The sequence below is a fragment of the Gavia stellata genome, chromosome 13 (genome assembly GCF_030936135.1).
Source record: "Gavia stellata isolate bGavSte3 chromosome 13, bGavSte3.hap2, whole genome shotgun sequence".
NCBI classification, from domain to species: Eukaryota; Metazoa; Chordata; class Aves; order Gaviiformes; family Gaviidae; genus Gavia; species Gavia stellata.
The window spans coordinates 23147935-23173470 of record NC_082606.1 but is presented as its reverse complement, the minus strand read 5'-3'; the positions used below and the strand labels follow the sequence as shown (position 1 = coordinate 23173470).

Sequence of the window (25536 nt, the reverse complement as noted above, 5' to 3'; positions counted from 1 at the left end):
CTGCACTCTATGCAGCACAAGAACGGTAAGCAGAGAGTGTAAGCTACATCCTTTATTTTGATTCAAGTTTTACTTACCCATCAATAATGAGATGTTCATAGGGAGCCTTCTTGTCACAGACAGGGCAAACCCAGGTTGGTTTCTTTTCATTCATTTGAATATACAGAGTGGCATCAAAACATTGCAAGTGTGAACAAGTCAGGGCCCTACATGGTATAGTTAGCCGCATTTTACCAAGCTTTAAGAGAAAAAAAACAAGATTACGTCATCTTGGTATTAAAGTAACAAACAAACAGGGCTTTTCTGTCTGAAAAGAGACAGGTTGAGTTTTACTCCAGAAAGAACCCTCACAAATATGAGTTTTGATTAAAATACGTGCCACATAAACCATTCCCTCCCTCCTGTTGATTACCACATAAAACAAAAAATTACTAAAAAAGTATCACAATTTTAACTACATTTGATCAAGGAAACTGAAGACTACATCCTTCCATATTCCCATAACAAAACAGAGAGTTCACTGAGCACCTGTAACATACCAGTGTCCTGGATGACCACCAAAACAATTTTTTTTTCATTACTATTTTAAAAGCTGATGAACCTGGGTCAGGTCTCTCCTATTCACTCACAGTTAGTGTGTATTCAAGCTGCTGTCCATATCTCAGTCATCAGGGCACTACCAGAACCACTTCTTTAATTTTACAGTGACAGAAGCAAGCATATAGGAAATGCATTTGCAGGATTACAGATCATTTCCTGACATGTTTCTCTAACTCCATCATTTTCACTACTTGCTCCAAAGAACTGTCAGAAAGTGACTACTCGCAAAGTAAGTCACACCTGTTAAGAAACTATTTTATACTCCTCCTGCTGTGATAAACACCACTGCTATGTATACAGTTGTGAGCTAACCTGAAACGTCACTGTCTTTTTCTCATGTAAAATACAAATAGGTGACTATCCCTTATAATACCATCATATCTTTTTCAACACTACAAAGGGCTTGCAAATGTGAACGGAAGATGAGACGGGAGAAAATGAGTTCTAAAGTACACTTTCAGAGAGGGACCATCCTTTCCTTCACTATAAGAAGGCTAGGACAGCAAGGTTTTGCAGGCCAGCACAAAGCTTCCACGAGTTTAATACAGAAAGTGTAGCTGAGTGCTTAAGCTGAGCAGATAACATAGGAGTGCTACACACAGAAGGTGTTTAGCCTAAATTGTGGAACAGGAATATCTTGACTTGGATAGATAGATCAACACTAAGCCAGACCATAAAACATTAACATATGATTACTCTGAATGCAAAATTGATTAGACAGTGAAAGGCGTTTCATATTAATCTGAAATAAAAAAAGTTTCCTCTCCTCAAAAAAAACCCCAAGCAGTTGTTTTCCAGCAAAACGCTTACGCTGCACTTTAGGAGGGGTTTTAACTGACCACACTAAAGGTAAAAAGTAGGAATGTCTAAACAAGACTTTTCCCACATTAAAAAACAACAAAATTATTTATTAAGAACTATTTATACTGACTACGTTGAAGTTATATATATTTGACTAAAATATACACGATGACTTCACTTGAAAACCTTCAGCTAATTCTAGCAGTGGATAGTAGGAGGAACTGGTTTTAGTACAGCTTAAGCAAGCACCATGGTCATGCATACTGATTTTGAGCAATACAAGATGGGTGCCACAGGATGGCACTCAATCTCAGAATATCAGAAAACTAAAAACAATATCAAGAACAAAGGCTCTACTCACAGTCCACTACTTCCTCCATGATGCTTTTTCTTTTTTTTTTTTTTGCATCCCCTGTAAGCAGAAATCCCTCCACCCCATCCCCAGCAAATTCAGCTAGACTGCAGGATCTTGCTTGTTTTTCTTCCCTCTGGCCCTCAGTCACTGTCAGAAAACCCACCACCAGATGGGAGGGGAGCAGAGAACTCCCTGGGGAGCCTGCAGTAATGGTGGTGGAGAGCTCAGGCACCAGGAGGTGCTGGATGTGCCATGTGTTTGGCACACCCTCCCCCCAAATCCATGACCAAGCACATTATTTCTATCACATCATCAACCCCCAACAAAGCAAGGCCCCCTGATCCATGTCTGTTATGAATTCTTAGCTCCCAGATGGCAGGTCAATGGCTCATTTGTCTTTTGGGCACAGTAAGAGTCTCCTAGCTCAGCGAGGATCAAGAGTAAGGGTACCGGAGATAAAACCTGGATGCTTCTGTGTGATGCAAAATAAAAATAAGGTCGAAGACATGTGCTGCAGGAAGGACATAAATAACCTGTCTCCTGAGTAAAAGAGCAGATTTAAACCAGAAACATTTTCACAAGCTTTTGGTATAAAAACTGGCTCTAATTTCTAAGCAGCGGTCAGATTTAACTGAAGCCATACGCACGCAGACAGAATCAGCGTACTCAGCATTAACAAGTTGATGTCTCCTTTCCCATTTTTGGCATTGAACCTCCTGGATCAGCTCTGCCATACTGGCCAAGCTGTGTCAGAACTGACAAAAGAAGAGGTCATAAAAGAAGGGATGCATCCCAACTTCTGAAAAACTGTGTCTCCCAACACTGTTACTGTTTTGATTCCTGCCTGTTGGCAGCCAAAGAAACACTGCATTAATTTGTTTTACAAGCGTACAAAACATTGCTATCTTTTCATGCTAAAAAATGCACCCAAAACAGGAGTTAAGGATTTGTAAACAAAGCTGTAAAACCTACAGTGAAATGCTAGATTTGGAATTTTTGTTCAGTTAAATATTTGGTCCGGCTGCAGAGCCTGTGGATTTATTTGTTTTTATGTCAAGAGAAAAAAAGAACATGAATTCAAGTGTCTTCCTGAAACACAGACTCAGTCCAGCCCATTTGCCTGCTGTATCTTGGATAGATTCAGCCAATAGTTAAGGACAGCTTCTTCTCCGTACTCCACGGTCTCGGAGGGAGAGCAGGCCTCTGTGCTAAAAAAAGCTCAGCAGCAATCCAAAACAAATTCAGAAGAAGCTGCCTGGCTCTGCACCTTTTCTGAGGGCAAAATAGAGGTTATAAAGTCTAAACCTGCCTCCCCCATCCAGATATGCAATTCCATTTATTTTATTGAAGTATACACACGAGAGAATCACACTCGTAACAAATGAGATGGGAGAACAGCACCCTCACATTAACAGAGCTGAAGATGCAGCATTCTTTAATTTGTGGTTCTGCTGTTGGAGATCAAATCAGCATTTTCAATGTGTACTTTCAAAGCATACGCTGTCCATTTGAGCATTAGAAAGTAAGCACAAAATATTTACCAAAAAATTCTCCCTGAGCCAAATGCTTACAAATTAGCAAGTGAAAATATGGAGGCTATAATAAAATTACATTCAGTCCCAAGGACAGCCTGAAGCATGCTAATAGCCTTTCTATTCATAGGACAGGTTGAAAGGTGCAGTCTCCGCCCCAACAAGCCTTTGCAATGATGGATTATTCCAAGAGCTACAGTGGAATCAGACAGCACTGAATGAGGAACATACTGAAAAAAAAAAGTCCAAGTGTATATGTTTTGTAGACATTATTAAAATGACACAGAGACAAATATGCTCAAAATAGTCTGCTGCAGACTTGGTTTTGAATGTCCATCGGAAAAGTAGTAAATTTGAAAAAGGAAATACTGACAAAAGGTAGGACTTCTGAAGAGCTACATCCTAATGTCTGATTGCGGTTTTGTTTTTACCCCTGGCAGCACTCCGAGAAAGCTAAATAGGATTTGACATCTTTAGGTATTAGCAAACTTGCAGTCCTAAATGCAATATTGTAGAGGATATTCCTGCTCTAATACTAAGTCATGTGAATTGCAGTCATCAAGGAAAAAAAAAACCTGCATCTTAAAAGCACTGCAGAAGAACTTTTATCAGTAATGGAGGCAATCAGGACAAGCAGAAGTGTGTCAGAAAACTCCCATGGAATGATCGACAAAGCAAAATAACTGCCTGAAGTGGCAGTTTTGACAAATCAAGTACGACTGAAGTAAAAATCTGTAATTCCAGAAGATGCATGAAAATTTATGTGACATAATGAATTAATACACAGGCACTTCTAAACTCTTACGGCCACTGAATTCCTACTAATGGATTACTATTTTTGCCTGTATTGGAAACTAATTTTAAGTGTAAGAATATTGTGCCTGAAGAATGACAAAAAATCTAACAGGACTATCATTGTGCTTTCTAGAATAACAAAGTACAAACAGCACAACAAAAATTCAACTATAACAACTCAGCAAAATAAGCTGCCAGGTGTGGACCCGAAACACTTCAGCGTTTCAAATCTGCAGTAGTTTCAATGGGACACGTAAGTTCATAGTTTTATAAGATTACAGGTTATGAGGTTCTAAGTTTACAGATCAGGATTTTATTTTGTAAATGCAAACCCCATTATCTGTTTTACAGATGAGTTTTACCTTCCTTCTAAATGTGCTATTATTAGGTTAGCATCAGTGGTGATATGGAGAAAGTCTTAAGATTGAAGATCATGAAAACACCACATGTAAAGATTTACAATAACCTAATACATACGTAAGAAGTACCCACAATGTCAATTGTGCTTTTTACAAATCAAAGCTTATGTATCTAAAAGTTTATCTTTACGTTGGTAGAGTTTAAGAATGTATTTAATAACTTGAGAAATAAGCTGTCATTTTGCAAGAATAAAAAGTCAGTTTTCTTCTTTAGATTTCAAAACTGAAAATTTCGTGTCAAGCTTGAGCAGATTGAGCCAAACCAGGAAACAGATGTATCCTTAATCTTGAAGAGAGGTTAAAAAGTTATACTGCAATAAAGATACTGTGTCAATCAATAAAGAGAGCAAGTATTCTGAAGGTGCATGGTACTTGAAACAAGAGCACCGAGTCCCAATGATTAAAAAAAGTGCACATAATACTAATATTGTGCAGTTTACCAATGATAACATAAACCCAGGTATAAACTACCACTTATCTCTGCATCTACTTGGTTAAAAAACAACTAGTAGGTCAAGATACAGTATGTTTCTGCCACTTCCACATTCATTGGAACTGTATTCTCCCACTTCACATTTGGAACAAATTCTGTTTGAACAACCTCTAGGATACTGCTTTGTTTTTAATCTAAGATTATTAAATACTCAAAGTGTACACATGGATATAATAAACTTCAGTTAAAAGATGCTCAACTCTTTGACTGCAGACACTGGCTGAAGAGCTATTTTTAATAGTCAGATTCACCTACCTTACCACTGAGAGTGGTTTTACCATAATCAAGGACAAACTGCACAGTCAGATGAGGTAGCGACAGATTTAAATGTATGCTTACAGACAATTTTGCATAGCATTTTCAAGTTAAGGGAAAACTCATTTTCTCAGCTGTATATCACATGCTTAAGCACAGTGACAGATAACTTCAGCACTGGATCCTATCCCCACAAAGTTAACGCAGAGGTAAACACAAGCTAACCTCTACCAAATACACGTCCCAAAACAGCCACTTTTTTGATCAGAATCAGTTTTGAGGGAATTAAAAAAAAAAACTTACTGGACAAAGAAGAGAAACTCTTAAGCTTGTTGTTGCTATTTCACTGTCTGGATCGGCAGTCAGTTTCTCTTTAACTGTTATTTGAAAGAAGAAAACGTTTATTTTACAGTTGATTTAAAACACAAATTGGATGACAGAGAAATAAAACTGTGTGCTAAACTTTCAGTTTGCCATATCTACTGGAAGCAACCAGCAGTGACTATTGTTTCAGACTGACACAATAAACACATAACATAAGCAGCCTTTACTCTCTGGAAAGATCGTAAACGACACTATTTAAGAAAGCAAAAAGCAGGAAAAGCTCATCTTAAACCAAGATCCCTAGAAAATGTATTTACACAGAGATGACTTTTCATTTACATGCAACTTTGTGACTGATGGTTATTTAAAGTCTACCAACAAGATGAGCCACTTTGACTTGACTGGTAACTTCAAGCACATTAAAAAAAATGTGTTAGTAACTCTCACATGGACAAGCACCACTGTTAACCTCTGAAAGACCCACCAAGCAATCCTCTGATTAAAATTGAAAAGCAAACTGAGAAATAGGAAATCAGAAGTACCCTGACAAAATTTGGGTTTTAAATAACTGCAGTGAAATATTAGCACTACAGGAGTCTTTCATCTCTACCCATCCTCTACTTTTAAGGACTGTTTTATAAGCAGTCATTGGTTAAATGAACAAGTCAGTTCCATGTTCTTCCTGCTCTGTGAACCAGACCCACACCCTCATTCTCACCTTGTATACACAGAGCAGTAGCCACCTGGAAACTTGCTAGATTTTTGTGCATTTAAATCATCATACTGCATGAGCACAAGCTAATGCCCAGCACTATATACCACTGACTTTGTAGCATTTACTGGCGGACTAATTTCTTCCCTTTTGGAGAAGGTCCTGTGCTGTGTACAACACACATTATCTGAGCATTAAAGAGTATGACCAACAGCTGTCAGGTGTTGGTGTTTTCACCCTCTCCCCGAAAAAGAAACACGCAGCAGTTTTTGCTTGCATTTTAATTATACAAACTTATACCAATGCGTACTTGTCAGAGAAAAGAATAAAGCAGCAGACCTCACACTTAAATTTGGAAGGGGGTTGGGAGTATTGTGTTAGACACTCTCTCTCCAGGACCTCACTCCACAATACCGTGCCAAAGGAAAAAAAAGCTGTGTTGACGGAGACTTTCCTCTAGCATGTCAGCATCGAGGTTCGGTATCAGGCATTTAGTTCAGCTTGCCTGTGGTACTGAATTACCAGTTAACTATATAAATACAGTTGTTCTATTCTGAAGAAACAAAGGCAGTATGGCTGAACTGAAAGAGATTCTCTTGCATTTTTCCCTTCACAGTGTCAACAGGGTTCCTGGACTGGCTCCTAGTACAAACAAAGGCCTCTGAGTCTTTGAATTGGAACTGAATACAAAGAACACCACTATCAGATTCTCAAAACCCGGAGAATTGTAGGAAGTCCAAACCTCAGTTAGTACAGTCCTATTTCAAATCTCCTTTTACAAAAGCTATTTTTCCCTTTTTAAACAAGTAGTACATCAGACATACTTAGTGCTCTAGAATGATCAGGGTTCCGAATTCCTTTTGCTCGCAACCTCTGCAGTAACACCGTAGAGGACAGCTGCTTCACAAGATAGACTGCCATGGAATAGTTCTAGAAAACAGAACAAAAGATCAAAGTAAAAACTGTTTTACTCAAAAGATAGCTTGTATTTTATACAAAGCTTATGCAATTTGTTATGTGATTACAGGGCACTGTGTTTCTAAAGCAGTTACAAGACTTTAGATGGCAAAGTCTTCAGACTAGAGAAAACCCATCGTGCTTCAGAAAGTTCACAGGGCTGGAGGTTTAGAGGTGCAACAAAAGTCACTTCACATTTCACTGAGATTAGATTTAGCTGCCAACCAAGCTATTAAAACAGCACTTAGGACACTTCTGGACGTTTTACATCTAACTCAGGGCACGCAGTCTACAAGCCCATTTAAGAAGGGTAATTTTACATCAATGTTAGGTACTACAGTTGTTCAATACACCTAGGGGAAGCTGTCAGGTCAAATATGATCAATTTTTAAAAAATTTTTTTTGTTAAATAAAAGCTTATTTCATTTTCAAAACAGGAAAATCAGCAGTGATGCCTCTTCAAAAGCAATACATAAAAAGATGCATCATCTGCAGTATTTCCTACTCAGCCTGGAAGCACTGTACAACTTTCTTTTTCTTATCTTCCCGCACTTGTTGTCTATGAAATGCTAACGCTACTTCACTGCCAAAGCTTAACAGAAGTAAGGCAGTTCAAGAGTTCAGGGGGGCCAAGATGTACTCTAGTGAATCTAGCTGGAGCGGGCAAGAAGCCACCACTCCCAACTGTCTGTCCTTCCCCTCTGGAAGACGTTAGGTCACTTCCCCGCATCGGTCTCAACAGAACAGACTATGCAAATGTTCCGTATCGGTGTCAGCAAAAAGCCATGGATGCTCACTTCTGCCACTACAGAAGATAATTTGGCATACAAGCAGGTCAGATGCAGACTGAACATCAACTCTGCCAGCTCGCCTGGGAGGGGGGTAAGCCTTCCCTAGAGGGACAGAGCAGGAGTGGCAGGAGGAGCGGCTCCTCCTGCCATCGCTAACGGATTTCCAACCACAGTCTGAGATTTCTGAAGCTCTCATTTTTCTTGTAAGCTACTAACAACAGCAGGTAATAACTGTCTTTCTAAAAATGTAACATTGCACTACGCATTCATCAGCAACACCCCTCTCTCCCCTCCACCCCCAAAATGGAAAGGACAAAATTTGTGTTCTCACGTTAGGGTACATCAATTACTTTTTGATATAAACAGTATTTGCTAAACCTATAGCTGCACTCATACACTTTAAATTGAAAAATAAAAGGCTTCCCCCAGCAACTGCCATGTATGTTCCCACTAACAAAACAAAAGAAATCCATACAATTGTGACATCTACCATCCTTTATTTAGGATGCCACCCGAATCCAGAGATGGGATTTCAGTAATATATCTTACCATAAAATTACACAAATTGAAACAGGATCAGAAACATCACATTTTAAGTATTTTATTCTTACCATGAATGCTTCTCACATCGTTAAAAACCACTACTGCTTTAACTTGTTTGTTTAATGCCTCAATTAGTATAGAAGTTAGAAAAATGGTAATTAACATTGTGAAATTATTTACCGACAGCTTGAATCTACAAAGCTAGGAACTTGCCCAAGGCATCTTGTACAGAAGGCTCTTGAAACAGATTGTGTAAAAATCACAATTATGACTTCAGGAAAGGTAGAGTACACCAGTTGAGACATGCAGCTGACTCTTAAGGGAAGGGAAGGAGGGGAATTCAAATTTCGTACTATACAGGCACATCCAAATATAAAATAATTCCTCACATTTAACTGTCAAGGTCTCAAACAATCACTTTAGCAAGCATTACATCTCAAGTTCTGACTGGCATCTAATTCTCATGAAATACATTAAGAATTTGCCACTCATTCAGTTTTCTATTGTAAGCTACAAGTTAGCCAGTACAGTTTTTGCAACTGAAATATCTATGAAGCCTGAGAAAATAGCTAGTTCACAAGACACTAGCTTAGAGTCCACACAGACTTGTGACATTTCTTTTCCCTAAATCCTCACTGGTATTCTTAAGCAGAAGTGCAGCACTGTATTCAGAGCAATAAGCAGGATTCATCAACTTACGTGCAGGCACTTCTGCAATGTAAACCAAACCAGGTTCATTTTTAAATGCTTATTTCTGATACCTGCAGTTCTCGTTAGATAAAAGAAGGTTTTAAAAAAGTCATTCAGCCATCCTTTATTCTGTAATCTGAATGGAGACTGTTTTACGCTCCACAAGAAATCCATCATGAAATACCATTGTGATGTTTTATAACTGGCTATTGTGCATGATTGGGCTGTAAGCATTTTTCCATGCTGGTTCAGGAATCCTGGGCTTTGTGCACTGACAAATTCTTGAACAAGGTTTCATCTCGGGACAATTCTCGGGACTTCTAAAAACAGGATGGTCGCAATGGCAAAGCTACCATTTTTCAAGGGCATGTTGACTCTGTAATGCATATCTAGCAGGTTTTTTTGCCACCAGTGAAAGCAGTGCACTAATTCACAGACTAATTTATTGAAGTAACTTTCTGCAGCACGTTCCAGATTTAATTAGTCCAGTGGAACATCAGCAATTTTATAATACCAATTGTAACATTCTCCCCACAGACACAAAAAAGTTATAAAAACATGACTTTTTAAATATTAAGTGTAAGGATAGCGGTTGTGAGAACGGAAATGTAAAAAAGGCAAATTAAATCTCCTGGGCCCTGCTGAGTTGCTATGCTTTGTGTCCACATATACACAGTTATAAAAGACCACTCTGTACTGAATGTCACATGCTAGTTACAAGTTGAAGCCAAGATAAGGGTTGTCAAGTCCCCAAAATCAGGAAGAGCTCTAAGTCTGATGTTAAGAGAAACAAACAGAAGAAGTTTTAAAAGATGTCTTGATCTTAGTATCTGGGCCCTCCATGAGTCACAAAGATAGGTGGGGGGGGTGAAGAGGGAGAGATCACACCAAAAAATTTGAGGGCTACTGATTTAAGGGAGCACGTCATATCTGCCTAGCATAAAGTAATGCAATCAAAAGAAGGAACAGTCTACTGCTAAACCATGAAGTATTTTCTGCACAATTAAACTTGCTTATCTTTCAAATAGATGCCAAAGCAGAAACTTATAAGCTTTAGACAGCATTATGTACCAAAGTTACTTACTCTTCCAATTTCTGCAGTCCATGAAACAACGATTGTGTTTGGTACCGTCGTAGATAATCTGACGAGTGAGGTAATGTTGATTGGTCGGCTAGGTCGCTTTGGTTCAACACCATTTTTGGTTGGTGGAAGATAGCCCTAGAAATCAGAAGTATTTTTCCCCTCAGCAAAAAAAAATTAAATACTGCTTTTGCCTTCTTCCCCTCTCACCACAACCCTGCCCCAATAAAAGCTGCATCTCACCTGAACCAGGCTCCCTCTTCAATTTAAAGATATATATTACATATATATATATATATATATATCAGACAATAAAATATTGGGCATTTTACAAGCCCTTCCTCCTCACACAGAGCCTCGCACTTCCAAATCCTAACCCCATCCGCTGGAATATGAAAAGGCACCTTTGCCATCTCTCCTTTCTCAGTACTGCTATTCAACCTGCCTAGCAAACATTGCCCGGTCTAACCCTGTGCGCTGCTCCAGTACTGTAAGTTGGCGTTTTTCTCTTTAGTCCTCTTGGTCAGTGATGGCCTCTTTAGTCCTCTCGGGCAGTGATAGTCTATTCCCTGCACAGACGACCTCCAAAACAGAGTCCGATTTCAGCCAGACTCACTGGATGTTTGTCAAACAAAAATTTCCTGTCACATTTCTTGAAAATTAATCTTCTGGATCTAGTGGCTGGTCTCCTGAGAAACAATTTAGTTAACTATCTTTTCCATTCATCTATCCATCTGCATTCAAACGCTCCAAAATGTGAAAACAAAGGTTAGGATAAATTCTCAGGCTAATTTCTGGCAGACCGTTCCTAGTAATGCTATCCAATTATGTATATCAAAATAACATCTTACTTACTGGAAGGCTGCATGGTTTCCCGTTTACTTTCACACACAGATTGGGTGGGAAGTGATCTTCTTGTGGACAACTGGTTTCTGATAAACAAAACCTAAAAGCAAAAAGCTTCCATCATCTTTCACTTCTTAAGTGATTTAAAGATCACCTCTTCCTAGAAGGAATTGTTTTTCCACTGAGTTATGAAAGCACAACAAATCTTGCTAAAAACAGTCAGCAAATTAGCTGTACAGATCGTTAAGCAGGAAAGTCCCCCAAAATTACAGGTTTGGATCAAGATGGCTGTACGTTCCTCCTCAGATTTCTTGAATTCCTCAGACTGACTCTGACCCTTTCAGATATGCAGGTTCCTGTTACAAAAGATAGATCATCCAAATTTCTTTCCTACCATTTCTCCAGCCTGACCTCTTGATACAAGACCACGGTTTCACAAAGGACAAAATGTACAGCCTCTTCAACTGTCCCTCCTCCAACTTCAATAAACCAGCTAGCTCTTTAGCCACAGCATCAAACACTATCCTCACGCCTATATCAAGCCTCTTACTTAAGTTCAGACAGTTTTATTTATTTACTTAAGTTCAGACAGGCTTATTTGCTGCTGGAACCAAAATAAGACACACCCTTCCTTGTCCTACGAAACATGTGTAGGCCAAGATCGCGGACAATAGGCATTCAAAGGACCAAAAAAAGCCTCTCAACTCCACCGGATTTCTTCCGGGGGACCTGCCCCATCCACACAAATGTACCATCACATCAGGGTACAGCTGCTCAACGCAGCTGAGCCTAACAGGCTGCTGCTCTCAAAAAGGGGGAAGCTACCTTCCATCCCCATTTTCCCTCATGCTCTCCTCATCCCTTTGTCCATCTGGCCCAACACCAAGCCAACCCGGATCAGCAGAAGGTATCCTAACAAGCAAGACCCAAAAGTAATCGCTTTCTGTCTAGCGAGTTAACAGCTCACCATGCAGACACGACCAGGGGGATGAAAGGCAAGACAGTCGCTTTTCACAGGAGCAAGCTCGGAAGTCAGCTCTGCTCGCAACCCACCGCAGAATCACAGGGATACATAGGATTTAATCAACTCACAATACATTTGTCAAAACCTCTAAAATAACCAAAAGGTTGAGACCCCATCTGGTGATTCCCAAAGTCTTGCCTCCCATTGCCTAAGGAAAAGTAGACCTTGGGTTGCCATGGCCAGCAAATACTGTGTTTGACATCTCTGCTAGGAAAAACAACCCTCCTTGCACGTAGATTTTGAAGGCCCAGGCACCTGGAATCTGACAGACATGGAATTAAAGAATTGAAGAAAATCAGCTGGCTATAGCTAAGTACATGCAGTATTCTGACATGCCAGATATCAGGCCACCAGCAACCTCAGGAAAGCTGCATATAACAAGGGCAAGTACTTAAGTCTGCCCTTTTCAAAGCAGCCAAGAGCAAGCTTTTCTCAAGAAAACAACCGGATGAGACTCTTCTCCATAATGGAAAGCCTGACCTGCTGGGGAGCATATATCTGCTATATTTTTTAAAAACAACAGCATCAAGAACAGGCGATACAAATACATACCTTAGCTGGACCTGTACTGTGAAGTCACATTTGGTCCCAGAAATATCCCTAGAAACAAAAGAATACAGGTTAAAACATATTGTTTACACAACAGGTTCATCAATATTTTCTCAGAGTTCACTGTAAGTTCAGTGTATGAAAACCACACTTTCTGGTATATATAGTGTATACTACACTTTCCTCCTTCTAGTCAGTCAAACCATCACTCTCAAGACACACTGAAAGGTACCCTTTTTATTTTTCAAGGTAAATAAAACAATTACATTCTCATCTGACCTCTACCATTTCCTTTTTTTGTATACTATAAAGAATATTCTGATGGGTCACTATGAAGTGCATCTTTATAGTGAATAAACGTGGAACTTGACAAAGGATCTGACTAACGGTGAGAAAGGGCTGCAGGAAGGAGAGTTATGTAGTTGTACAGTGCCTACTGCAAGAGAAACCTGCCCAATACTCGCTGGACAGCGCTGGCATTTAATTCTCTCTTCCTCACCCTTTTCTTCTCCATCAGCTTACATACAAAGGAGAAAAGAATTCCCCAGAAACGTGTTCTCTGAGGCACTATGCACACATCTGTGTTCTTTAAGAGCACATTTCAAAATGAAAGATATGGTAAGCTAGTTCTTTTTTATTTATTTATTTTTATTTAAATACTGTATTACTGATCAAACTCACTCACATTGAACTGCTGATTTGCTGCACTTGTTGTGGCGTCAGTGCAAATGCAAAGCAGGTTTCTCGAAATCGCTGACTATTATCTGATGCTAGAAGAAAACAAAAGATCATCACTTTAAAAACAGCAAATAGAGAATAATTAACAGAACGATCTCCTTTCATTAAAGTGTCTATATATACACACACACATTTTTATAGCAAGCCCAATAATATGACACACATCTGTTTCTGTAAACAATTTTAGAGCCAACAAGGAAGTTGCCATTTAAACCCTCCTGTAAATAAAAATACAATAAACAAACTTTATATGCATATAAAGTATACATTAAAGAAGTGATACAGATAACGGCAAAGCTGAGACAAATCAGCTTAAGACTTTCTATCAGTCATGGTAACTTAACGCTAAATGTTCTTTGATATTAAATAAAAAAATTCTTAGGAATTCTCAAACATTTTTTTTATTTCCTTTAACGCACAAGATCATGGATTAGCCTGTCAAAGTATACAGAGTGACTGAGAAGTACAACACATACACTTCTCACATTCCAGAAAGACATTTTATGGAGTTAAATACACCAAATATACAATAGGCAAACAACTCATGAGATACGCAAGTATGAAATCAGGTTTTAAAGTCCTTCAACTCTGTGCCATAGCGCTCTATAACAGAACAAACAGTAATTAAGAATTAATGCACCTGCTGAAAAATCAAAAGAAATGTTAAACTTCTCCAAAATAGTGCTTATATCTAAAACACATCCCTTCACCAGGGCTACAGGCACCACTGCAGTACAGAACCATACACAAGGGCAATGAAAATGACTTTTTAAAAAAACTAAATAAAATTTAAAAAAGAGAGAAGCATCTCCCCAGAGAACTGGTTCAACATGCTCATCAACAACTTTCACCTCAATACATGTGTAAGAACCTTGCCATTCAATTTCATTATTCTTAATAATTTTCTAAGGTTATGAATAACTATATTGTGTATTAAACACTCGATACATTTATCATTTTTTATTTTACTATAATACACTTCCTGACTCATCCTTGAGTGACAGATGAGTGAATACTTCAGGGTGATACTTCAGATATTTTGTTAAAAACAGCATGTGGTAGGTTGGAACCAACAATAGAATAGACATTGACTTAGTATAAATATTAACAGCAGCAATCTCACAAAATTACATTTCTATCCTTCTTGCATGACAATGCTACAAGATCTGTATATTTTATTACATTATATGCAACAAACACATGCAGTTCATTATCAGTTGCTCTAAAGCTAGATGGGCAAGAATAGGTAATATATACCAAACAGCAAATTTTGTGAAAATACTAGCAGTAGTAAATCTTTTTAAAAGCATTCAGTTCTATAAAGAACTTTTTCTATTTCTATAGGCATATATTTCTTTTTTTTCCCCCCCCAATAGTAAGTTCTGCTGTAATGTCCAAAAGCACCATCTGGGCAAGGGCGCAGCATGCAGCCTCAAGTCAATGTTTAGTTAGACACTCATGCCTACAGTATCCAGCATCTATTTTTATTTTAATACATTTTAAATTACATTTCTTCAAATGAGAATCATGCAGGGCTTCAGACGACAGCCACTCATTATCACAATGTAAGAATTTGCAGGAAATATAAACACAATGTATACAATTAACAATGAAAATCTGTTATAATAGTTGGTCTTCAATATAATTTTGTACCTATTTTTAGTTATAAAGGGAAAGATCAGAATTACATACTGTAATCAACAAAAGATGAATTAGCAAAGGTAATGCACTGCAGACCAGAGAACTGAATGAATTCAAGTTATTATTTCATATTTTCACATGGTTAAACGTGGCCTTAATCTGCTGGTTTTATTTTCCTCCCATGTATTATTTGCTCTACCCTAGAAATCGTCAGCTTTGGCTTTATTAGAAAAGTTCTGGAAGGTCTTTGCGAACTTTTGTTGTGAACTCCAACACCTTTAATTAAAGGACAAGATTGCTGAACATTTAACTAACTCTGCCTTCATTTAAAACTTAATTATTCAAAGAAGTTAAACAACAGTTACCAAAATAAAAAGTCTAAACCCAAATTTCCCAAGCAATCTTTTTCCCTTTCAACTGCTCATCCTTTTGCTTGTTTTGGTTTTGCAGCATACCAAATTTCAAGAATCAATCGGGTAATATGGATTTTTGCAAGTGAGGAGCAAAATAACTGTTAGCAAAACCGCAGACGTTCCAAAGTTCAACCCTTTTCCTCTGTTTGTTACTGCCTGGTATTAATGCAAGACTTATTTTTGCCAACCAGTGATATGTGATCTTGAAAAGTGGGTTTCCAACTTGGATATTCAGTTTCATCATGCTCTTGCATTGGCCAAATTAAAGCACTATACATTAAAATGGCAGAAAATGAAAAAGTGCATTCTTCAGTGCTGACATGGGAGCTTTCATAATTCCCGTTTTCTTCACAAGCTATAGTTCTAGCACATTCAGAAGACAGTAAATAGCCTCTGCTTGAATCAAAAATTTTCGCAACAGAAATAGTGACTTCAAACTCACAACGGTTAAAATACCACAGAAACACAAGCATTACCAATAACTGCGCTGTGCACATTGCAGTTACTGAATTTACTCCTAACTAGAATCCACCTAAAATGAAAACGGCAATGCGGAAGGCTTTGGGCTGGGGGAGGCTGGTTGGTTGGCCGGTTTTAACAGTCGGTCTTGACTAAGAACAAAAAGGCCTCCAACGTTTCTTATGCTGGCTATTAACTTCATATGCACTCATCTTAATAACTGGGCAAAAGTCTATGACCTGATAGATCAACAGTCCCCAGTGATCGGAGATGTACTTCATCACACGCTGCTTGATCTTTTCTTAGCTGTAACACAGCATTAATATACACATGCCATGTTTTCAATACATTGCTTTTGTGTACAAGCAATCATTGTGATTGCCACGGGAGCAGGGCCAAATTGCAAAGAAGGAAGAAACAACTTGTTAATTAGGCAAAGATGATCCAAAAGCCAATCAAAAGATTTCAAAGCTCTTGACAGATTGAGCAGTGCAGAGGAAGACAAACACGAAGCAACATTACTCTAAACTAAGAGCAGGCTACGGTCAGGCTCTTCAACTAGTATTAGGATACAGCTCTGCCCCTTGGACATGCAACTACCAACACGAAAAAGAGCAAGTTTAAACACCAATTGCCCAATTCAGTGCGTGCTACCATAAGCAAGTCTAACCTTTAGGAACAGGCTCGTTTCAGCAAATTACAAAGACGGAATTTGAATCTTTACATTCAGCACAACATTAAGAAATGGCAAGACAAACTATGCGAAGAACAAACACAATCAGTTTAACACAGACACAAAAACAACTTGTAAAGGAGGCCAGGAACAACAGTGAAAATACTAGGCTATCACCTTCGAAAGCACAGTTAAGTTTTACAAGGGCTGTGGGGGTTAAAAGCACTACTTCCATTTTCTAGCTATCAGTTAAGATCCCACAATTGCCACTCTAACACCAACACACCAGGACAACCTCCCACCCACCCGCGCCGCAGGAAACCCGGCTCCCAGCAGCAAAACAGCGTTTGCAACCAGGCCGTGGAAAGGAAGGTAGGGCAAAAGATACCCTCCAGCTGCGAAATCACGGCAAGTTAATTCAAGCAGAGGTCAGCTAAATAATGGGAAGGAAAAGTCAACAGCTTCGTAAAGACTCTCTTTACCACACCTGAAAACCAACTGCTCGTTTATTTTGCTGCCTCACATGCTATTGTGCGCCAAAGCTGTGAGGGGGTTTGTCTTGGGGGGGACGGGGGACAGGGAAGGGGCAGGTTAGGGAGGAGGACCTTGTTTGTGGGTCTGGGGCTTGCCTAGGAGGGAGGGGGATATGCAGCAAGCAAACAAAACCAAAAGCATCCTCTGGAAGGGAGATGAAATATGTTTTTTCTCTGTGGTTTTCTCTAATCTTCTCCCATGGTTTCACGCAATCTTTTTATACCCATACCTGTCATTTCTAGATCTACTTACCATACAAACGATGCATGAAAATTTCAAACACACACATTAAATAGAGCTAATTTAGCAGCTTTACTATTAAATACTAAGCTTCCAAGCTCATCTATGACTATACAAACTCCTCTATTTCTAAGGCCTTCAGATTTCTCAAGGAAGAGACACTGGAAATCTGGAGTGTAGAAGAACTAACAGATTTCTATTAATTCATCTGGTGTATCTGCTGTGTTTAGGAACACAAAACAGATCCTGGCAAGTCAAGCACATCATTTACTTTTAAAGTTCTGGAGTATGATTAAAACCAGAAATATGCAAATACGAAGTTTTATACAAGAAAATCATTTTGATGGCTAGAAACATGCAACCATGCCCTGGAAACAACTATTATTATTCAACAAAAGAAAGGCAAAAATAAATCTCCAATTGAAAACCAAGTGGATTAAAATAGAATTTATAATCTAATAAAGCTGGAATCTATCCAGGACAATAGTTAAAGCGAACATTCTTAAGAAAGTTGCCAGGAACGTTTTTTGGGGGTTTGCTGGGGGTTTTTTTGGGGGGGGGGTTTCATAACTATGAATTATTGTATTTTATAACCTCCTATTTAGCACTCTCTGAATGGTACAGAGCTTGCGAGGATTAGTCAAGAGTGGTTTATAAGCCATGTCTCCTTTGCAATCTCAGAAAGGAGGTACAATGCACAAATGTCTAATGGACTTTTTTTTAATTTACATATAAAGAACAAAGGCACAGTAATTAAAAAAAAAATACCATGAATCACAAGCATCGCTTTACCTTGCTGCTAAAAAATTTCCTGAATAATTCAGATATTTGAAAGGGCAGGATTTTAAAGTATAATAAAAAGCTTTTCAAGCAGACTTATGTAATTAAATGGGTGTCAACAAGAACAGTTTCAGACAAGCTGTATAAAGAGACACTTCTCACCTTACCGGAATCTCACCATTTTTGAGGGGTGCTGAAGGGGGGGAGTGGAGGGGAGCGTTTACTACTTCTTCATTCATCCAGCTTAAATCCAGGAAAGGCAATGAACAAAATCCACATTTTCTTGTAAACATGTACATGCACTTACTAAGAACCAGCACAAGCTCACGTCCGTTGCCTCTGCAGGTCCCCAACATTAGTACCACACACTCTAAAACGTTGAAAAAACATTACAGAGCGGAGTTTCTTCTTCAAAGCTATTCTTTTTACCAATTCACTACCACCACCGTTTCCTGAATTATTTCATGCTTGCCTCATTCAAGTAATGATCCAAACAGCATACGGGATTGGTGTGTATTAAGTGAGAGTGACCCAATTATGCCTTGCTGGTTGTGTATTTTGTTAAACGTTTCACATGAGTAATGAGTTTTCAAAATCTGAGCAAAAACTGGTTTAATACATGACAGTATCATTCACAGGACCAAAACACTTAAAATTCTGTATGAATATATACGTGTGTGTATATATATATAGACAATGAGTACATTACTTATATAAGTAATAATAATGACACAAAAAACATTTCCTACCAATTTTATTCTTTCTCTTGGAAAAACCGTATAGCGCTAGAGTGAAAAACAGAACCCAGCTTGAGTGGCTGCATTTTCTACAGCTCTAAAAATATTCTGTTCCACCTCACCAGTACCCACAGCTAAAAATAGCCACACAATCTTTCTGCAGCAAAATACCTCTTGCTGTCTTGAGAAAAAGCCAGTCTCTAAACTTCCATTCAAGAACAGATATCTTAAAATCTTTAATGAATCTTATGTTATCGCATTGTTGAGGTGGTGATGCTTCCTAAAGCAACCGCAGCTGACCGTCCTACTGCCGATATACTAAGGCTAATCTTTTCTGTTTATCATATCATCACCAAGTGCAGCTTATTGAATAGTGGAGGGAATATATTCCCTTTTAATACAGAAAGATACTTGGACTAAAATTAAACTTGCACTTTACACTGCAGTAATTACCTAAGTTCAGCTCATGAGAAAAGGTATCATTGAATTGGCCTATCACCAATGATTTCCAATAATAGCACGTTTATTTCCAAAGGCAAAAATAGTTATGTTAAGTAAGAGTATCAGGACTGTATCAAATTTTTGCTACATGCTGTAAGATAAACTAGAGATGTCCAACTGGTTTTTCACTAAGCTAATACAGTACATAATTTCAATCAGTTAAACTTGTCAAAATATTAACCAGAAAAACCTAAACGTCGTAGAAGCCGTCAACCCAACACATAAATAATTCTTGCTTATCTTCCCCAGATAGGTAAGACACCTCATTTTGTCACAGCACAGGCATTCTGCTTTTTCTTTTAAACAACAGAAGGCATTGTAACAATTTATGTTCAATCCTCTTTCAAGTATCACTGCTGAAAATTTAATACACTGCCTCCAAGCTAGACCAAAATTACTGCATTTAGATTAAGGCACAGAAAACATCTACCTTTTAAAAAGGTAAAATTCAGACAGGCTTTGAATTATGTTCAATTGCAGCAGAAGCCAGGAAATCCGTAACACAATACTACATACACATAGCTCCTCATCATGTAGCTTGTCCAAAACCTCTTGTATCAATCCTAAACGGGGTTCATTTACACAACTGCTTTTGGAGGCGAGATCAAATGTCTGTGTAGAGTACATTGCAGCATCTGTACATGAGCAGAAACCACGCAGCTACACTGGAGAGAAACGATGTGAGGATACACCTTAATGGGGGATCTACATCATCTCGGGAGGCATCATTAGCCCTTTTAAAACCACCACAATTTATGAAGTTCCTGGGTAACGCAAGTGTTTATACATAAACGCTTCCTTTCTATTAACCACAACCTCTTAGCACCAAGCTCGCTGCAGCACCTTTTAAACGACTACCCACCATACCCTTAATTTCCTGCTACCCATTAAATGTGTTTGTAGTGTGCAACATCAGGTCGGTCCCAGCTAGACCCCTCCTTGGAGAGCCGCCCTCTCCCCTCGAAGACAAGAAAAGCCTCTTGCTAATCGCCAGAGCCATGTCAGACCAGGCCAAAGCCAGACCCTACACCCCAACCGGCTGCGTGGCAGACATCTAAGAGCAGGGCCGATGGCTATGCAGAGGCGCAGCATGCCCTGCACGAGCCGCAGGCTTCGGCAGCTCGGCCGCACCGAGCTCACGTCCAGCACCGAGAGAAATCCCAGATGCCCGTTTCTGTTCTGTGACTCGCTCGCTCTGACATCTCGGCCATTTCATTTCAATCACTTATCACAATGGATGTTGCGTAACCTCAACATTTCAAAACACTTCAAAACTACTTGAAGGGAAGCATTTTAGTAAACACACAAATCATTCTTTCCTTGACAGCGGTGACTAGCTCTTAACCCACTTCCACAGGTTACAACTGCACTACACTGACAAATACACTGCATTACTGTGAAGTGACAATGCCACGTTCTTCAGCTTAAAACAGGTGAAAAACTGAACTCAGGTTCTGGTCAGTCTGCTGCAGTTACCACTTAAGATCACTTTTAGATTCTGTCCAACTTAAGCTTTTAACAGTTAATACTCAGAAGGAATAGGCAGAGCTACACGGGGGGTGGGAAAGGCGGGGAGTAAAGAGACGTGAAGGAGCTTATTTGAAATAGTGCCTAAAAATATGTATGAAAATAGCCTGGAAATACTCCAAGGGCTACAATTAATTCATAAATATTATGTGTTTTATAACTCTCTATGATACGTTGTATAAACAGAATAGATCAGCTGGAAACTCTGTGCAATTGGACAGATATTTGTGTTTGATTTTTTTTTTTAATCAGTCACATATTAGAGCATTTCTGAGCAATGAGGATTTCTGAAGACCTACAGCAAGTATTAAGGGATAATTCCATGCCAACCTTCAGTGCCAGAACTCTCTGCCGTCTCAAACCTCCCTCTGTGGAGTAAATACCCACCTACTCCAGCTCTCTTCTCACCGCTGCCCGTCCTGGGCCCACAGGTCTCCACTGCACATCTGCTCCATCATTTTGCTAGAGAGAAGGAACATCACTGGATCTCCTGTACTCACCTTCAGTTGCCAGATTTCTTTAGACACCTAAATATATGTCCCAGAACTCAACTGCTGCCATTCAGGCTCTAAGATTTTAGCTTCTATTCCTAAGAGCACCGACAGCAGCTAAACACTTCAAATGAGCAGTACTAAAAAGCTAGCACTGCCACGTTCCTACACAGGGTATCCTGCTTCTAGCCTATTTTTACTCTGAACAAGAAAGAAGCAAGTTTTATAAGGCTAACAGGAAAGGCAAAAAATCAAGTTTAAAGTTCACGATAGATAACAGAGTCCCTAGTAAGCTCTCCACCAGGATTAGCATAACCCCTGTCATCTTTTTCTAAAAACCATCATAAAGGGAGATTAAAGTATCTCCAAAAGATTCCAAGTCACTGAAGACTTCCAAGACCCTGCAGCATTTCCAACAACTACTAAGTTATCTCAGCATCTCGGTTGCAAGAAGAAATCTTTAAAAAATACATATTGCAATAGCACAGCTTCCCCTCTCACGCTATGTGAACACCATTGCTAGGCCTCAAGCTCTCCAAACGCTTAAAAGGGATAGCACTCCAAGCTTAGATTGGTTCACTGATTGTTAATGGATTACTCACATGCTTGAAGTCAACCACGTGGTTTGCCGTAATTCCTTCTACTAAAAGCTTTAATTAGAATCATAGAATATCCTGAGTTGGAAGGGACCCACAAGGATCATCGAGCCCAACTCCTTATCAAATTATCAATTACCAAAAAGATATCCTAATTTGATCTTGAGAAGCAAAGTGGTTTCCTAGATCCATCCACATCAGAGCAGCGGTGTCTAAAAACATCCATATCCTGTAAGGTCCTGGTGAGGCCGCACCTCGAATACTGTGTTCAGTTTTGGGCCCCTCACTACAAGAAGGACATTGAGGTGCTGGAGCGTGTCCAGAGAAGGGCGACGAAGCTGGTGAGGGGTCTGGAACACAAGTCTTATGAGGAGCGGCTGAGCGAGCTGGGGTTGTTTAGCCTGGAGAAGAGGAGGCTGAGGGGAGACCTCATCGCTCTCTACAACTACCTGAAAGGGGGTTGCAGAGAGGTGGGTGTTGGTCTCTTCTCCCAAGTGACTAGTGACAGGACTAGAGGAAATGGCCTCAAGTTGCGACAGGGGAGGTTCAGGCTAGACATTAGGAAAAAGTTCTTCACTGAGAGAGTGGTGAAACACTGGAATAGGCTGCCCAGGGAGGTGGTAGAGTCACCCTCCCTGGAGGTATTCAAGGAGCGTGTGGATGTGGCATTGTGGGATGTAGCTTGATGGACATGGTGCTGTGTGGTGTTGGGTGGGTTGTGGCTTGTTATTGTTGTTGTGTGGCGTGGGTTTTGTGGTTGTGTTGTGTTTTGGTTTTTTTTTTTTGTTTTTTTGTTTTTTTTTTTTTTTTTTTTTCCCCCCCCAGGTTGGACTCGATGATCTTACAGGTCTTTTCCAACCGTACTGATTCTGTGATTCTGTGAATTTGGGTGAGCTCAGTTCTATGCATGAGGAGATTGAGCAACCAGCTAAAGTGAGCAGTAATAAATTATACTCCTTTTCTTGCAGCACAAGAGCTACACAGTTGGTTAAAATTCTCTCATACTTAAAAGGAACAGACTCTAGACTATGGAAAGATTCTCTCTACATGAACTTGAGGCGTACCACATGCAACTACAAGTTGAAGCCAAAAAAAGAAACTTAAATGCACTGTAATTCTACTTCAGCTACAGCACGTGAACAAGAGAGAGATAATATTTTCAGCTTATTCTTGCACAACTAAGAGTTGTAGAGCCGGAAGTCAGAAAGCTCAAGCCTGAGTTGAGAATATAGTGTTTTGTTGAACTTCCTCCCACAAAGTACATTTTAAAAAAATAACAAACACAGAAGAAAGTAAAAGCATGACTTTCATATAAACCATGATACTGATTGCACAGAGCAACAGATCAGCTTGCTGATATATGAAAGGGAGAAATACTTGCCAAACAAAACTTTTATAGCTTCCAACCTAGATTTCTAAGTGCACTGAATTGTTTAATTGTTTAATAGCTGTACCTTGAACTACAGTCACCCTAAAGATTTCAGTCAGATCAGTTGCAAGATCTGTCTTCAAGAACACAGCATGCCCAAGTAACCATGATCAATCACAGTCAAAAAGAAAATTTCAAGGTAAATGCAAATCAGAAGCCCGAATGCTGGTTAGTAAGTACATAATTCTTGAGGACAGGCACCAGGGGTGAAATTCTGCTTATTGGAGAAACCCTGTTATTAGAGTCCATAGATTAAGAAACTAAACTAAGACCTACGCAAATCAAGACAAGCTTCGGTAGAGCCATCGGAAGCTCCTTTCACCCGATGGAGCCAGCATCTGCAGCATGGCAGGCAGCGTACGATGCTTTCTGTAGGTGATACTCTGACTCCCCAAAAAGCCTGATGTTTGTCTCCTCCTTCCAGGAGAGTGAGACCTGCAGGTAAAAATCCTGATTTCCGCAGCTCAGATCTGAGTTTCAGTGTTGTGTTCCGCATCGCTTAAACCCAAAGTGCGGCAAATAAGTTGTAAGGTGATCATCCATATACCATTCGGACAGCTTTTAAAAGAGTAGCATAGCCCACAGCCTCTTTAATCCTTTAAATTGAAAAGGTTAATTTCCCCTCACAGGTAAGTAAAGACCCATAACCTAGTTAAAATGGTTTTTGGAACAATTACACAGCTAAAGCAATTAGGAGTGACATATGCTGTAACAAGAAATATTTTTAAGATGTTGTTTAACTATCTAATGTCCCTTCCATAATAATCTGGCAGAATTTTGGTGCTCATTACTCATCTCATAGTAAACACATTTCACCACACAAAAGAGATCTTATCTGTGTGTTAGAAGTTACTTTTAGAAAATTGGCCCTATGCTTAAAAAACAACCAATTAGCAGTGTCTGTGCACTGGGGGCTGAAAACAGGGAAAAATTAAGTGAAAACTGCAGCTTCACTCGAGAAACTAAGAACCAAAAGTCTCCTATTTGAAGGAGTTCGTATTCAAAAAACAACAAAGTCGTAAGGCAACTTTCATACATTCCATCAAGACCAAACTAGATAGCTTTCCCTCAAAAAAAACAGCCTTATAATCACATCAAATCATGGTTAACCATGGGGCAGAGTGCTCAGACTTCTCCCTAGTGCTGCAAGAGCTCTGTGTACAGATTCATCCACCAACATACATTTGCAGAACACGGAGCATTCCTAGCTGGCTTGTACACAGAAACATCCGATATAGATGCTTTCTCAATTTTGCAACGAGGATGACTAATAAAATATGGATCAAATTCAACAGCTCCACTGAACATGGACAGATACCTCTTCGTCTCAGATAAACAAGCCCACTGACTGTCTTCTTGGGAGTAAAGAAAACGCTGTCATCCCCCAACAGCACAGCCAGCATAACCATAATTGTCAGCATTAGCCACGTGGCTCTGAAAGAACTACGCAGGAGGCATATACTTGATACACTGGGAAGGAAGCGAGAGACTGCGCTTTCTGAGCGGAGTCACAGCAGGAGAAGAGTCCCACCGTCAGCGGGGCCTAGCTGCTATTTTCAGTTCTTCTGAGGTAGCATAGGCTGAGTTTACGAGTTCAACTAGCTAGGCAAGCCTGCTCTTCTGCAAGCATCCTACTCACTGCTACAAGTTGTATGGGCTGCTGTAAGCCAGAGATAGTTAAAAAAAAACCAAACCAAACTAAAGTTAGCCAACAGCCCTCTAACCTTAGCTTGCCACACATGCTTCAGCCCGCCATGCTCAAGGAAAGATCCTCACTAGCTGTTGGCGAGAAGGGTACGGCTGGATAGAGCACTGCATTCCCCCCTTGCCATGAATCCAGCCCAGCGAGCAGTCAGCATGTGGATTTTAATCACAGGTCGGAGCCACATTTTGAGGAAGCAAGTGTAAGAAGGTAACATCCATTTCCTCCTTTTGTTCTTGACATTAAAAATAATAGTTAGCAAATTTAATTTCCTTATCTGTTATTCACATTAGCTTGTGTACAACCCA

At 39.5% G+C, this 25536-nt stretch overlaps 1 protein-coding gene across 1 annotated transcript in view; it reads right to left on the bottom strand.

Moving 5' to 3' along the window:
• The window catches only part of PIAS1 (protein inhibitor of activated STAT 1), a 60262-nt gene that overhangs the window by 6000 nt on the left and 28726 nt on the right, over positions 1-25536 (bottom strand). Inside the window, exons 3-9 of the mRNA XM_059823682.1 lie at positions 13453-13537; positions 12771-12818; positions 11204-11294; positions 10352-10486; positions 7111-7216; positions 5554-5627; positions 78-238 (exon numbers count right to left, since the gene is read on the bottom strand). Of these exons, the coding sequence (XP_059679665.1) occupies positions 78-238; positions 5554-5627; positions 7111-7216; positions 10352-10486; positions 11204-11294; positions 12771-12818; positions 13453-13537 (700 nt within the window). The remainder of the gene's footprint in view (positions 1-77; positions 239-5553; positions 5628-7110; positions 7217-10351; positions 10487-11203; positions 11295-12770; positions 12819-13452; positions 13538-25536) is intronic.